This window comes from Grammomys surdaster, unplaced genomic scaffold (genome assembly GCF_004785775.1).
Source record: "Grammomys surdaster isolate TR1022 unplaced genomic scaffold, NIH_TR_1.0 313, whole genome shotgun sequence".
Classification (NCBI taxonomy): Eukaryota; Metazoa; Chordata; class Mammalia; order Rodentia; family Muridae; genus Grammomys; species Grammomys surdaster.
Genome location: NW_021604732.1, coordinates 6,602,151 through 6,619,515, shown reverse-complemented (window position 1 = coordinate 6,619,515; position 17,365 = coordinate 6,602,151). Strand labels below are relative to the sequence as shown.

The following is a 17,365-nucleotide window of genomic DNA, read 5'->3' as shown; positions in this document are numbered from 1 at the left end:
TCAGCTGCTTAAGACACACGTTTTACTATAGCACATATTTTTAAATGTATGTCCTATAGAATGGCAAAATTGAGTTTATTATTACCTTCATTTCCAAATGTATTTACCATTCTTTGTGATAAGAAGAGTTGAAATTTAATATTTTATAAACTTTCAACAAGTAAAATTATACAGACTGAGCAGTTATATTTAGGAAAGAAATATATATGCATACATGTGTATAAAATTATATATACATAAATGCAGGCAATAACAATTAGCTAAAAAAAAGAAGCCGTATATTTGGATGACAGCTGTAAGGAGTATATGGAAAAGATTTGGAGGAGGAAATGGAAATGAGAAATATTTTAATTATATGATAATATCAATATAAGAATATTTTGTTATTAGGTATAGTACTATGTTGCATAACACATAGGCAAAATTTTATATCATTGAGAAAACATCTCATCATTCCCAATTCTCATCCTGGTTTTTTTTTTCAATTTTATGAGTTCACTTGTGTTTAAATTTAACATATTCGTAAGATCTTGTAAATTTTGTCTTATTGTGCCTATATGTTTCACTTAATATTAAATGTCTCCCAATATTACACATGGTTCCACAAGTGACAGAATTTATCTTTTTATAGACTGAATAGTTCTCCACCAGTATTTTTAATTATTCAATGCATTATTTTAAAAGAAATACGTGTTTTATTAGTCTTCCCTACTCCTTCAAATGAGTGATAGCTGACTAATTATCTTTCAAAATGAAACCTAGATAAAAAAATTCATGAAATTCTCCAAGTATGAATTATTTATAGCTATAGAGTAATTAATTATCATTCTTTTAGAAATAGTAATGGGTTCATGTTCATTTTACTTCATGTTACAATCGAGAGTAAATGGTCAGATAAAAGAAGAAAAGGACGTGGGATATTTATCCACTCATCTTTAGTGTAGAAAAAAAGGAGCCTCAGAAAATGTTAGTGCAAAGTCTTGTGAAGAACTAAATAAACATCTGAAGATAATTGATATGGATAAATCATGTTGAAAGAGAATGAGTCAGATATTTGTTTTGGTTAGCTAAAATTGCTATACACATTGAAAGAGCTCCAGCTAAGCACTTCAGTGAACTTTAAACAGATGATTGACAATGATGCTAAGCCTCTCTTATTCTCTTGAAAATTCTGAAGAGCTTTGACATGGTCTTAGTTTCTTAGACCCGTGTGTCTTCCTAGGAATGCTCAGAAACCAGCGAGCCCGGTAGTTACATAGTTTACATGGGCTGGTGTTTTTGATCAAGTGATGCATATTGTTTAATTTACTTTTGATTTTATTTATTTATTTATTTATTTATTTATTTATTTATTTATTTATATAGCTTTAAAGAGTTTTTTTTCCATTTGTCATAATCGAATCTACCTTGTTTTGGTCCTGCCACCACTTGACAGATTACCTGATGTTATTTCATCTATCATAAGTGAATATAATTTTTGTCTACATTGAATCTGGCCTTGCTTCTGTAATATTTTACAAATGTTGAAGTGTTACTTGCATTATTAAACATCAAATTATTTGATAAATTCTAGTTCTTATGCAAGTCTTTGCAAACAATAATTTAAGATCAGACTAGTGACAAATCTTCAAAACTTTCTCTAACTGGCTAGGTTGCTGCTGATACTTGCAGGTATTTCTAGCCCTAAAATGTGTTAAGCAGGACAATATTGGATCTGTGGATGATATGCAAACAGAATCAAGTATTCCAGTTTATTATTGAATAATGTAAGCTTTATTATTATAATAGAATACAATGAGACATAAGATTAAAAGGTTTTGTTAAACGCTGTAAAGCGAGACATGCAGCTGCCATGAGCAATCTTGACTCAGTTTGGGTTTTATTGCCACTTCACTGCACTAAGGTGCATAAACATTCAGTGTCATCTTTAAGAAAAAAAAATTCCTGGGAGTCAACAGGAACTGTCCTCTATAAGAGTGTATCTTTATTTGTTTCAAGGAAGACTTAACTAGTATTACATGGTTTAGCAAAGCACTGTTGTAAAGCGACGTAGAATAATTTCTCTTTGATAAGTTTGCAATCAATTTACACAATAGAATACTACTCACATGGACTAACAAACTAAGAAATGATGGCAATACGATCGTTGCAAAGCAGTAAGCAGACTAGTAAGAGATATTCACATCTAATGAGCGAAATACAGACCCAAACCTAGGCATGAGGAGTCTGGAAGATAAAATACTCGCACTAAACATGTTAGGTTAACGTCGAAAAATAACAAGATAAACGGCAACACAGATGTTAGAGCCATAATTTATTTTATTTTCTATACATATCTATACATGAAATGTCCTTGGTTCAGCCAGTTTTTTTGGCATAGCTCATGAAATTTAGGCAGGACCAAATCAACAATGAAGCACATTTAAGATGAAACCAGAGATTTGTCATTTTAAGGAAACACAGGTGGTGTGTTTTCCAACATCATTGGATAGCAGCTTTTTGAGAAAAACATTGCTCAAAACTCAGGTGTGGATTCTAATTGTCTTATTTGGCAATTATGCTAAAGGCTTATGTTAGGGTCTTATAAATGTGATTAGACCATGATCTGTGGATTCTGAACTAATGTTAAGTATCTGTGAAAATCTATCAGACAAAAGGAGACTTCAAAAATACCTTCTTCATAAATATTTACTTCTAAAACATCTGGGCAATAATGAAAGGCTAAATTTTTTATAAGGAATATTAATGGACCTCTTTTATTTAAAGCCCTTACATAGTATACCTACAAATATATTGCTGCAGTATAAATGAAATGTAATAATATTACTCAATAAAAGCTAGTTCCTGTACATTCTTTCATGTATTTTATATTGGATGCTACATATGATACAGCACTTACTGAGATAGTTGGTATCAGCAAATAGAGAAATAATATACAGTTGGTTTTCTAGATCCAACTACTCTTCCCTATTTTTTCTCTTTATCACAATAGCCTAAAATAGGAAAATATTGTATGACATAATTCGAGCAGATAGCAACTGATCTACTATTGAACACTGGGCAACAGTGAAGTTATGAGCGTTCTCTCGGTATAATTGAATTTCATACTCAATATGTTTTAAGTGGCATCTGTCTCCTACAGGCTGTTCTGTTCTTAAATGCAGGCTCTAAATGTATTTCCATAGCATTTAACAACATTCTAACAGCTAAAAGTGGAGATCCCTCATGATATTTAAAGAATATAACTTTAAAAAAAATTAAATGTACAATCTCATGCTGAATATTTACATATATAATTTATATATTCTATTTTTTGTTGGCTAGTCATAAATTTCAATCTAAAGCTTTTGATGTAGTTATATAAAAGAATACATTCAACAATTCTAGAGCTTGCAAAATAGATTTGCCCCTCTGAAAGCATCTTCGTCATAAGAATAGAGAATTCTTGGGTGAATAGGCTATGTGGGAATAAGAGTAAAAAGAAGGATAGTTTTTAAATTATTCAATTTATTTCTTTATTTCAGTTTCTATCAAGTAAACATGTGTGTTAGGCTGGCCGATCTCCATAGAGTCTACTGGTAAAAGTTCAGATGACAGCGATGTAACCTATTGAAAGGCTTTTATTTTTCCCTTGTGGATTCAGAATGCTACAGTGACAGCCCCACCTTACCCTATTTATTAGGCTTTCATACATTCTAAAATAGCATTGAACAACAAAGTATTACATAGTGAAATTTAAAAAGAGAAAGCCTAGGGAATTTTTAATTTGACAAACAAAACATTAAATCTATATATCAGCTTAAACATCTACAAATAAAAACATAATCACACTATATCATTTGTGCAATAAAGACATAGGTTTAAAGTTCATTAAACATTTGTTATTTGCCCTTTTAAACACCTTCACACAAAAATATTTTTGATGTATATATATTTTGAGAATATTTGGAAATATATATCTACAAATGACTCTGTGTTTATAGTTAAGCTCTGTTTGTCTTCTACTTTTCCTCCTCTCTTTGGACCTTCTTACCCTCTCCCTTCCTCTTGTATGTCTCCTTCTGACATGATTTTGCTCCCTGGCTTCCTCTCAGAATCCTATCCCCGAGCTGAATACTCTGCTCTGCTCTGGACTGTCAGACAGGGGTCTCTTGTTCTTATATGAAATATGGAAATAAGGAAACCTTCAAATTCTTTAAGACAGAGGCAGTAAAGCAGATAGGAATCACTGCGTTGAGAACAGAAAGCAATTCTCGGTGCAGAGGACTGAACAACAATAATACGACTAAAAGAACCTATTGATGGGGTGTGGGGGCTTTTAGCTGGGGCTCTCTGTTTAAATACGTGGCCCAATAGACTAAGTTAAAGATTCCAAATAGCAGCGGAAAGGCTATTCTTGACAGTCGGTCGATTTTGCTGACGCTGTTAAAGGTTTTCTTGGGTTCCGGTGGTTTTGTCTCAGGCTTGACTTCTTTCGGTTCTATGGTTGCACTTTTAGCAATAGTTGCCAAGCCGGGGTCACCCCTGGCTAAGTTAGGGGTATAGCTGGTTGCAGTAGGAGCATATGTGTTGTTTTTCTTAATGAGAGGATCCTTCACTTTCTTTGGCTGGAGAAGAAAAAAAACTTACTTAGCATACGGTGAGAAACAAAACGATGCTTTTGAGCAAAACAATTCTTGCTGCAAAACCTTTTTCCTTGATTTAAAAATCTAAAATCTGCAATTTATGACTAACGCACAATGATCATTTGAAAAGCCAGATGCTGTTTCATAACTTTTCAGATCAAGAGGTGGAATCTGTTTCTTCTCTGGTTGAATGTAAAACAGACTCCGAGTAATAGCAGCTACGTTATGTAAGTTTAGGATTCTGGACTCAAAACACTTTTCAGTCTCAGACTTCACCTTCTAGAAACAGTATTCTGGACAAGAAAAGAAACCTAGGATAGACTCGGGAATGGCTTGAGATTGCGTACACTGTTAGACTCCCCGGCAACCAGTCGAGCTTTTATGGAAACTCCAGTTAACCGCAAATGTGTGAGTGAGGCCAGGTCACAGGACAGGAAAACTCCAGGTTGTTTCCAGCTACAAATTCAGAATTCTCAGCAAATATTCAGGCTGTCCATTAGTAGATTTTTGTACTTTTTCAGAGTTATATGAGTCCACAAATTTGCCATTATCCATGTTTATGTATTGATCACTTTAAATGTATATAGACTAACTAAAGGTAAACTATAAGAAAAAAGTATGCACGGGATTTTGATGATACATATGCACAGGCTATAGTGTAACTCCTTGATGGGTTACAAGTATTAAACCAGTCTTTTTTCTGTATTGCATATATTGGAATGAAGTATAGTCATTATTATGATTAATGTCTATTTATACTTTGTTCATGGATTATTATTATTATTGATATTGTTTTATTATTGTTATTGCTTTTCTGAGATGGGCTATGACTATATAACCTTGGTTAGTCTCCAACTCATAGAAATCTGCCTGATTCTGCCACTAAAGTGCTAGAGGTGATGATATGTGTGTCAATGTACCCGATTGTTCATATTTTTAAAATAAGGCTACTAGAAATTGTTCGGTTATCTGTGCGGCTCACATTTGTGCATTACAACATTTCCATAAGGCAACAGCTATAGGATAGTGGTTCCTATTGTGTTGTACATAATATATCAAGGGGACATCTGTTTTGGGACTTGGAAGGTATGCCTATTCTTGACTGGAATAAAAGTTGAGGGTAGTTAATTTTTCAAATATAACCCAACTAAAGCATGAAAATAATTGAGCTTCGGAAAACAGCTGAAGAAATATGCTGTTTTCACTACAGAACTTATACCAGAGTAGGAAAATTATAGTTTTCATTTGCATGTGATATCAGGTACTTAAAACAAACAGAGAAGGCCCATTTGAATAGAAATTTTCACCTTTGAATGTCCCTTTTTCTTTCTTCTACTCTCTACCTGCAAATCAATTTACCCAAACAAACTCTGCTATGAAGAAAAACAAAACAATTTACTGTACTTTATCATTTACAGCCTAAGAGCATAAGAAAGGAGTCCTCATGACTCCTCTCTTGTATCTAATTCCACAAACCAACTTATTCCAGCTAAAAAGCTTAAGGTCTCAGAATCCTAGTATAGCAAAGAGCCTCTGTGGTGCTTACCTTTTCTGGAACGACGCTTTTGCCATCCCACGCATACCCTCTCTTGGTGAAATAGTTTACTGTGGCAAACTCAATCAAAGCTGAGAAAACAAAGGCATAGCATACTGCAATAAACCAGTCCATAGCTGTTGCATAAGCCACCTTCGGGAGGGAATTTCTGGCACTGATACTCAAGGTTGTCATGGTCAGAACAGTTGTCACTCCTAAAAGGAGAGAAATTAAGTAAATATACTGATTTGCCATAGAAAATTCTATTACAGCAGACCTGGGCTCGTTCCCTTAATCAAAGGGGGAATCAAAAGCATCATATTCACATTTGAATTCACCCTGTTTTGATTGTGGTAGTGGAGTCAGGATACAGTCTCAATATAGTTTGCCATCAATAGCACAGCAGTATTTAGGGTCATTCAGAAGAGATAGACTACTCTACTAATTGAAAATGTGTTACCAATAAAGTAAATGTCATTAAATAGCCATCTTGTATGCATATCCTATATAGACTATGGAATGATATTATTCAGTGCACCCAACTCTTGACATAAATATCTTAGATATCTATTATCTGTGGTACTCTAGAAATATTTATAGAGCTGTTTAACAGTCTTTGTCCCAAATGTAGATGTATAAAATTCAATTAGTCCTTGGTAGCAGAAAGGTAAGTAACAACTTGGGAAATGATAATTTACCACATTTGTATCTTCTCTCATGTACTACTTCTCCTTCAAAAAGACTTCACCCATTTCCTGGAAGCAGCATTTGTATGAATAAATGCATAGCAAGTTACATAAAGTTTACTGCTGTGCAAAATAGCATGCACATATACTTGCATATAGAATTTAAATACTTTGCTTAAAATCAAGTAGTTATGGGGTAAAACCTTTCTTTCTTTTCTTAAATTGGTTATTTTATTTACTTACATTTCAAATGTTATTCCCCTTCCCAGTTCCCCCTCCACAAGCCCCCATCCCCTCCTCCCTCCCCCTTGCCTCTATGAGGGTGCTCCCCCACCTGCCTACCCACCAGTCTCAGCAGCCTAGCCTTCCCCTATGCTGGGTTATCAAGCCTCCACTAGACCAAAGAGCTACTCTCTCAGTGATGCCAGATAAGCCAGTCCTCTACTAAGTATCCAGCTCAAGCCATGGGTACTGCCTGTGTACTCTTTGGTTGTCTTTAAACACAAATCTGATTCAAGTATCCATGGTCTTCTCTTTGTTCTAATGTTGCCTCATTTTCCCTACTCTGTGGGGATTTAAGCGACCTATATTCACAGTAAGAACAGTAAGTTGGTTCTATTTTATTTAGATATTTTTATGAGACAGAGTGTGAATAATGATATCTTTCCTGTTGTTTGAACTACCATATGGAACACACTGTATTGGTACCATATACTGAGTTTAATGCCGTGAGATTTCTTTAGAACAAAAAATCACAAATGTTTAAAAATAGTTCAAAGCAATCCTCCCAGGAAGAGTGAGAAGTCACCACAGAGCAACCTTGAGCTGTTCCAAAGACTGGACCACACATTTAGCACTCTGGTAAGTGAATTCACAGACCTCAACCACTGACTGTATCTGCAAAATGGCTGATTCCATCTTCCTCCTCTCATGGCCCATGCCATCAGTGAAATTCTCAGAAAGGACCACCTTTGCACAGTCACTCAAACATTATTGTGAGAATTACATTTAATAACATAGAGATGAGAACTAATACATTCTTGAGGAAGGAGCTGCCAATCTATGTTTCTGAAACAACAATTAATTCCTCCTGTTTATAGTTTGAGAATATCAGCTGGGCTACACAGCTGTTGGAAAATTTTGTAAGCTGCTTTAAATCAACCAATGTTCTTAGGTTTTCCAGGAATATCAAAGTAGATAGTCTTTTAACTACACTAGAAAATGAAATGACTAAGAAGAAATACTTATTAAATGATATTCATGGCACATGCTCAGGACTTTAGGAAATGTTTATTTTGAGGTTTGAGTGGCATTGGGTTCAGAAAATACTGGGGCAAGTTCCTTATTACATAATCAACCTAAAGAATATTAACTGGTGAGCTGCCCCCAGGTTGACATATCAATATCAAGTAGAGCAGATAGCAAGGTAATTAAAAGTCAGTAATTGGGGAACAGAGCAGCCCAATTCCAAATTCCAGCTCTATAATTGCTGAACTATACCTTGGGAAATGACCTTGGGAAATTTTCCCCCACAATCTTAGGCTTTCGTATTGTTGCTTTTAATTTCTTCCTTACTAATTGATTTTATTAACTCTAACACACTAAGTTAATGAGAGTATTAAATAAGATAATATAATAAGATACTTAATATAATAAAAATAATTCTTAGGCTAATGGTTAATGGCAATTTAATGACTATAAAAAAGTGCCTGTGTTCTTTATTATATATTACTACTACTATAAACTCCAGTTCTCTGAAGTTTGGTTTATGTATGTAAGCAACTATCAAGTGTAACCTGGAAACTATAGTCTTACTCTAAAATTCTGTAACCTAAGATACATAATATATATGCGTGTGCGTGTGTGTGTGTGTGTGTGTATGTGTGTGTGTGTCCATGATTTGAAACTCTTGTCAATTAAAAAACAGAAAGGAAACAAAATGTGTTGAATAACTATTAAACTCCAAAGGTTAGGTGTGATAATTTACATATTTTATCTTTCCTGTGTGAGTGGCTTAAACATTGGTTTCTTTCCTTGTACTTGGATTTGACTGGAAATAAGAACTCAGACAAATTAATTAACTAAACCAAAGTTATATAGCTGTTACTGGGTAAAATTAAACCTGAAGTGCGGGCCTTTTTTAGCAGAAACTTTGCATGACATTGCCTGCAAATAAGTAAGAGGATGAGAAGAGAAAAAGATCATATTTTCAAGTCATAGACTTTGGCTTTCCTACATTCTGCATTGCTTTTATCAAACTGTTCTAAATCTAGTGTGGAGGTTTTTCTTTTTTGATATTTCTTTACAAAATAGTGACCTGCTTAGACATTCACGGAGCTCAGAGGAATGTGCTAAGTTCAGGCTAAAAAGAATAGAATCATGTACTGAATAAATGTGAAAAGGCCAAAGGGCTAGAAAAAATGTATTTGTGATTTTTTGTTGAACTCAAACACTATAAATATATGAATTGTATATAAAGTTACTTACTATCACTGAGGTTACAGTTATATAGTTATGTTCACCAAAAGGTCTTTGGTCGATTGTGGTATAATATCACTGAAAATGTTACAAGTAATGTTTTTGGACTCATAAAACATGGAAATGCTTTGGTGAACTTCCAAATAGGAAGGATAGCCTTGGCTTCACCAGGAGAGGAAAAAGTAGTCATAGGAAAAAAATGTGCTTTTCAATATAGTACTGGCTCATTTTTTTAAAATACAATGAAACAAAACACAAAACCTGAACCTACATCATGTATTTAATTCAGTGTTTATTTTCTGGTAAGATAAGGGCTCAAATGGGCAGGCCATACAGAAGCCGGCATCTCTCAAGAGGTCTGTCTTTAGTCGATTGAATGATTGTTAACATTGACAAATAGCTACAAAGAAAAATGAACCTGAAATGAACTGCTCGTTTCATCTCCAGCTGGAAATCATTTTACAGGTTAATTTAGTTGTGTGCTTAAACTGTTGTCAGAGGATCAGAGAACAGATTATGTGATTTTCAACATGGGAACATTTGCCAAGTTCAGAAGACAAGACACTCTGGAGCAGATATGGTAGTCTGTAACTCTTTTTGAGAGGATTGATATGTCTGTCATCTCTTGCACACAGTGGATATTAGGGGTGTCAGAATTTCTGCATATGAATCGATTGTAAATATTCAGTGTGAGACATGTGACCTTCAATGCAGCAGGTAGATAGTAGTTATTTGTAGAAGAAACCTGGATGAACATGTCTTCCAGCAATAGACAAGTGGCTATTACTTCTAAGTGACTGACATGGACCATAGTGAACCCAATATGTGCCAGCCAGCTTAAAGCAGCAGGATGAAGCAAAGGTGATAGCTTTGTGCCATCATTAAGTGCAAAGAATCAGGAACTCATATCTTATCTTGACTCCACAGCACTTGACAGTAGCTCCTAAACTGAGATGAATAATTAACATAATTATTTTCATGTTCATTTGGCTTCAAGTAAATATGATGTTCGTAATAATACTGTCTAAATTTTAGGTTTAAATAGTATGGTGAATCATGTTGAAAATGACTGGTATAAAATTACATAGTAACTATTCCTTATAGTTATTTTATAATTCTATGATCATTAAAATTTCAAGTTCAACCCTACATGTCATGGAAGGAAGGGTGTGCAAGCAGTTTGTTACTTCCAGAACACAGCCATAACTCAGTGTATTTCAAATAAAAAATTATTGATTGTGTGAATTAATAAGTTTGCTGTAGCAAATCTTGTTTTCATCAGTCTAAAACATACAGTTGTGGTGGTGCCACTGGGATTCCATTAAGAAACACTCCTTTCTATGGGATAGGAACTCAAAAATAATGTATTAGGTTGGTTTTCACATTAAACAAGGTATTCACTGTTCAAATAATTTTCTGTTACCTAGTCTTAACTTGTAACATTGAGATTACTTTAGAGATTCTAATAGGAAAGAATCTGTTTCTAACTCTTTAGCAGTGTACTTGAGAGGTAAAAGGAAATTTCTGTCTATGGCTAGGATCTTATGAAAATTCTGACTTCTCAAATATAAGAAAGTAGTCTGTTGCTATTTTTTAATATTTTCAAAAAATCACATACTAAGTAGTGTTTAAAACTTTAGGTTGTATTTTTAATCTAGTAGGTGCTTTTGATGTTTATCTCATTGCCTTTTATACAAAAATTTAAAATTAAATTTTTATTAAGCCATCTTTTTTTACGTATCAACAAAACAATTTTCTATATAAAGACATTAGTTTTTAAATCATATAATAGTTAAATGGAAATTGTTCAAACGTTTTTCTTATACTAAATTCAGATGTCAATAAATAGTAACTACTTTTCCATCCTCCTTGCAATGACACCGTCATGAAATAAGTGCTCTCTACACCTGTCCATATGCATGGTGATTGGCACTTACCAAAGACAGTTCTTGCTGGTACTGACTCTCTGTTTAGCCAGAAGGAGACTTGGGAGAGAATAACTGTCATTATGCATGGCAGATATGTTTGAATAACAAAGTAGCCGATTTTTCTCTTCAAGTGAAAGTGAGTCGTCATAACCACATATTCTCCTAGAGGGTGAAACAGACAATAAGGTTGAATAATGTGCCCTTAAAAAGAAGTTTTTCCTTAGGTTATTAAAAGAAGCAAAATTTTAGAGGTTAGACACATCTCATTTCCACATGACACCTGTAACCTGGAGGAAAAGGCCTTTGTCCAAGAAAGAAAAGTAACATTTTTTAATACACATCAACGTGTCTCTGGGGATAACATGGAGGTATTAAAATCTCCCAATTCTTCCTTCCTTTTTCCATTGTTCTATCATATACATAAGGGATAAAGCCGAGCTTATATTTCCAGATTGAATCTGAAAACGACGTGATAGATTCAATGAGTCCAACAAACAAAGCTAGAATAGGTTTCCAATGTAATTTGAGTGGATTAGTACAGCACACTTCTGGAGGTCTAAGCAAGGGTATTTCTGGAGATGCAAACTGACTCAGGGAGCTAAGGGATAAAGTTGTTTAATATGCTCTGAATGTGGATTGACCAACCCCAGTGGCCAAGAAGGTAGAAGCCCAACTATAGGAATATGCACAACTCTGTCAGTGTCATTTTGTTGCTGTCCTGGCTCTTAGGCACTAGACTGGTGCTTCTGAAGTCCTTGAAGATGGAATTACACTAAATAAACTCCGAAGAGTTTTCACGTCTTCTGCCTTGGACTGGCATTTAACCATAGTACATCTGAGTTCTGAGACTCTCAGCTTCTTAAGATGAACAGATTTGATCTGCCTCAGCCACAGTGCCTTATCTTCCTTTATGCAACATATCCCTAAACCCATGATGCCATCCAAACATGAACTGGTATATGAAAAATCCTGAGCCAAGGCACACTTTTTTCCTGTTTCAATGTTTTCCTCAAGTACTTGTCTTTTTCACAGCTGTAGAAAGCGAACATGCACACCCATTATCTACATCAAAGTGTCTCACATATATAATTGACATTTGGGACCAAACAATTGTTCTTGGCTCAAGTCTGTCTTGTGAATCGCTTATTATTTAGCTATATTTCTAGACTTAACATGAAACAGAGACTCTAAAGCAAGAGCCCTAGGAATTAAATTTCCTCCTATAGGAGGAAACAGCTAACTAATACTCTGGTTTAAAGGAGGAGGGATTTGCTTCCCAGAAGAAAATCACACACTGTTCTGACAGCTTATCTTTGATTATTACTAGCAAGTTAGCATGTAAATATTTCCATTTCACTCTCTGTAAAACTGTAGCCCTGTTAAAGGAGAAACAGACTCTTAGAACTTTCAGCAGGGTAGCAAGAAATGTCCTAAGGGGAAATTTTATTAGCCTCTGAAAAAAATGAGTTTATTTGAGTTTAATACTCAGATCTATTTTCTTGTTGTATAGCCTTGGGCACCTCAAGTAGAATTTTTTCCTCTGAGTTTTCTTGTCTGTACAATAGTAAAACCACAATGTGGCTGAAGGAAGGATAACTGATCTAACAGGACACTTCATAAAAGTGCTATAATACATTTTAATAACTTTTTCCATGTTCTTTACTATTCACCTGCATCACAATAGGGAGAAGTATTTGCAAAGGAATACACTCAGTGTTACAGAAGAAAACCATTCCTGCATTCATCATTAATTGGTATTAATGGTAACTTCCATTTACTGAATATGTACTAAGTACTCTGTACTTTAATTAGAGCTGTTCTTTATAATCATTAATAACATTATGTTTCATTTTAAAAATCCATAAAATATATTATTGAATATTGTTAATAATGACTTCAAGGTTAATAGAAAGAAAACAAGTGATCCTAATAAGACAAAAACTCAATTTTCTGAGACTTTTGCTAAAACATAGCCTATGTGTCAATATTATGTTTCACCATCCCAGGGGTATTCTTTATTATTCTTAACAACTCATTCTATTGTGATTTGAAAAATGTCATCAGCTTAAAAGAAAAAAAAATCCTATCTTTCATAAAATGTCAGAAAGATGAGTATCTGCATATATTCCATCATCTTTTGTTATTTGCACTGTGACATTTTTGAGAAGAATGTGTAAAGAATATGGTTCTGAGAGTTATTATTTGACATTATACATATTATAAACAACACATTTTCCTGAGCGATTGGGAAAAAACAGGAGGGGTTTTACTAGTTCGAAAGCATTCTAAACTAAACAAAATCTAAAGAGCATTGGTATAAAACTTTCAAATAAGTGACAGAAGTGACAGCAATGTCATAATCAAGTTGCAAGAATTTAAAAATGAATAACAAAAGAAAAAACCCCATATCTTAATGTGGATTGAAAGTCTAGACACCAAGTGCATATGTGCTAAACATATCAAATTAAAGTATAGACTTGTAATATCCTTAGAGAATTATATAACCTGAGGGAAGCTTACAAATTAAAAGTGACAAAATATTCCTGATATATTATAGAGTAAAATTTAGGAGAATATAAGAAGGAAAGGAAGTATAATTTGTCAAATTAGTATTTCAAGTCATCATCACTTCTCAGCCTTTTGGCTAGGATCAAGTGTAGCATTTCAAGTCGTTTTAGAGGTCACTTTCTCAAATGTTTGTTAAACATCATGGTTGGTTTCCTTGGGGCTCACTCTCCTATTCCCTGGGATGCTGTGAAGCTAAAATTTAACAGCATATATGACCATACTTACTATCCTAAATTGTATTTAGATGTATAATGCAAGGATAGAGTGGTAGATATCTAATCTCACTGACTAGGAAAATCAACCTTCAATCAACTTGTAAAATGTTATTGAACATATAGTCTAATTGAAGCTTTTTTCCACATTTCACTGAAATAAGGAAACATGACTGAGCACTAGAATTCTTAGCCTAACTATATCTTCTCCCTCATTTTAAATATGAATTATTAGACTAGAAAACCACAGAAGTCATCTCTGAAGATCATGCTCTACCCATTATGTATGATTTGTTATAATACATTATCAGATAAGATGATTCCTGATAAGGCTTATCTTTGAAGGTTATCGTTTAGACACCATCTAAAAAAGTCTCCATATCTAAATAAGATGATCCCACCAGTTTTCTTAGTCATTTTTCTAAGGAAAAGATAGCAATTCAGAGGAAACAACTTACTTTCCAAGCTTATCAACATATCCAATGATCAAATTTGCTTTGGAAAAAAAGGGAATGTGAGGCCATACTTAAACATACTAAAACCACTAGATGAATTACTTTCTCATTTCTTTCTGGACACTGATGTTATTCTTATCCTAATGGTCAATGAAATTCCTTCAATTTCTGTAAATGACCTGTGATAACTGACTTAAAATCACAGATATTATGATGCTATATCTACCATTCTCTTTCTCCCATTATCAAAGTGATGCAGAGGTTTTTGCATCTGAAGCATATCACTGGGGTTGCATGACGTATGTTTAAGGGTAAGAAGGATATCACTTTTGAAGCTTGTAACAACCTATCTGAATTGACTAGATAGATAGATAGATAGATAGATAGATAGATAGATAGATAGATAGATACTGTTGTTTTCTGTTATAGTGACATCGTTCTCTGGTTTCCTGGCAAGATCATGAAAGTAATTCCACTCAGTGTTATCTATTTTATGTTTTCAGTACTTCACAATGAGGCATGAAGTATCACACTGACAATCTTGCACAGTTCCTCTGTTGCTTTCCATGGAAACCTACAGAGAATCTTGATGACCTAATGTGGGCCCCCCAAAAGCAATAATTTGGTTTCTTATTGATGTGTTGAATACGTACATCACACTTAACTACTATATTTGAGAATTTACTGTCATGCTATTTGTTTCCAAACATTAACTAATAAGGGGGTCTCTTATTGTGTGCAGTTTTGCATAATTTTCAATTACAGAATGGGGATTTAAAGTAAGCCTAACATATACATTTGACCAGCTCAGTAAACCAAGTCTTGATTTTCATCCCCTTGGTTCAGCTCCCTTTCTTTTTTTATGAACATCTGAATGGTGGTGGCATGACTATTTAGTAACTAAAAGGACATTTGAAAAAATTAATTAATTTTAAAGACAATGGATCAGGTTCTACAGATGGCTATCATGGCATCCTCAAAGTCATTAGAGATAGATCTCCTATAGAGTCCATTTTTCTCCACATCTTTTTCCAGACTTGTATATATTATGAGATGTGCATTACTGTAGTGGCATTGTTTCCTTGATATCACCAACCACTGTCATAAATTATTAAATGTATCCGTATATATGATACTAAATGAAAAGGATGTAGAATAGTGGCTACTGTTTTCCAACAGAGATATAACACTAACAGTGAAAAGCTACCTCTCGAGGTAATCTCTCTTCAATTAGCATAAGCTACATTTTTTCTTATTTACTAAAAATATTTATTCAATGCCTTCTTTGGCACAACTACTATAGTAAATAATAGGGATAAAGAAAACAGACACGATCTTTGCCCTGACAGAAGCATTCACACAGCACTTAGCACCCATTTTGATAATTACAGTTTATATTTTCATCCACTCTGGACTTCACCTTCCTTGAGAGCAAGGTCTTTGCTCTGGCTTCATTGAAACTCCAGTGCCTGTCATGATACCTGGCTTATCATGACACTCATTTTAAAGAAGTAGACAGTACATATTTGGGTATCTTTTTTAACACATGTTGTAAGATAAAATATAACAACTTTAGGACTGGAGTGACAGTAACTGTACAATAATTTGAGCAACAATCGTGTGATATTCCTCAGTGTTTTAACTAGAGCTTCAACCCTATTTCTAGGTATCATTTTAGGTATAATAATTGACCCAGACACTTATACATGCTATGCAAAAGCTCTCCCATTAAACTACATCTCCAGCGACTATCTCACCTTTAATGAAAATTTTGCTATTTCTGTCTCCTTAGATGAAGGAAATATTTCTTTCAGAATAAAGGACTGGTCCAACATTCCTAGGCTTGTAAGTGTCAGGACCAGGATGACTATCCACATCTTTCTCACAGTAAAGTGACAGGCTTTCCATTGGGCTGTTTGTATTTCTGGTAAAGACAAAGCTGAGGACAGATCTTCTCCATCTTATAGAATAAGAAGCATAACTATTTATGCTCCTAAAAATGGTATGGCTGTTTTTACACAGAAAAAAGAGACATGCTGTGTAAAACTTAAGTGGCTGATTGATTACTTCAAAATGTTAACATTCTTAAGGTCCAAGACAAAATCTGGAAACAGTATTTTGTTGTTGTTGTTGTCTGTTTTCTGAGAAAATTAGCATCACTCTTCTTGTACATGAGTAGGTTTCACTGTCTTTAAAAAAAACACAAATCAAAGGGCACTAAATAAATTTAAATTCTGTAAGATGTGCTAAAACCTAATTATTAACTCTTGAGAAATATTTAGGATTGGAATACATTTAAAATACAGAGCTTTGAGGGGAACAATAAGCTTTCTGATTTGCTATGTCTGAGATTTAATTTATAATTATTTTGCTTCCATTATCAGATTTCAAAAAATACTAAACCGTCCCTTATATAAAGTGGGGTCCCTTGTATAACTCTTTGCCACAACCTCAGAACCTTGATGTACAGTTTAGTAGTAGTGTTTCATGTAATTTGAACATACCACTAAGGTTTGTTTCAATATTAAAAAGGATCACACATTACATTCTTTTCATTTAAAAGTAGAATGCTAAGTAGTGTATATACCTCCTTTGGCTTCAGCTGTGGGATAGTCTTAGTTATGGGCAAAAAAGCAAATTGGCTCTGTGTGTGTGTGTGTGTGTGTGTGTGTGTGTGTGTGTGTGTTTGTGTATGTGTGTGTGTGTTCTATGTGTAGTGATCAAAGTGTAAACTTACGCTCTATCTGTTGATGTTTGGCAATAAGTGAGACCTAGCGGCCACACAATGTCTGGTATTTTTGTAATGACATTGCCTGCAAAGACTTGTAGACAATCATGTGCATGACTTTGATTGATTATTCCCAATATACTATAGAGTT

At 34.1% G+C, this 17,365-nt stretch overlaps 1 protein-coding gene across 1 annotated transcript in view; it reads right to left on the bottom strand.

Annotated features, from left to right (window-relative positions):
• Positions 1-1,750: 1,750 nt before the first annotated feature.
• Positions 1,751-17,365, bottom strand: part of Gabra1 (gamma-aminobutyric acid type A receptor alpha1 subunit) — a 53,717-nt gene continuing 38,102 nt past the window's right edge. Inside the window, exons 8-10 of the mRNA XM_028777636.1 lie at positions 11,261-11,413; positions 6,172-6,374; positions 1,751-4,607 (exon numbers count right to left, since the gene is read on the bottom strand). Coding sequence (XP_028633469.1) covers positions 4,296-4,607; positions 6,172-6,374; positions 11,261-11,413 — 668 coding nt within the window. The 3' untranslated portion in view covers positions 1,751-4,295. The remainder of the gene's footprint in view (positions 4,608-6,171; positions 6,375-11,260; positions 11,414-17,365) is intronic.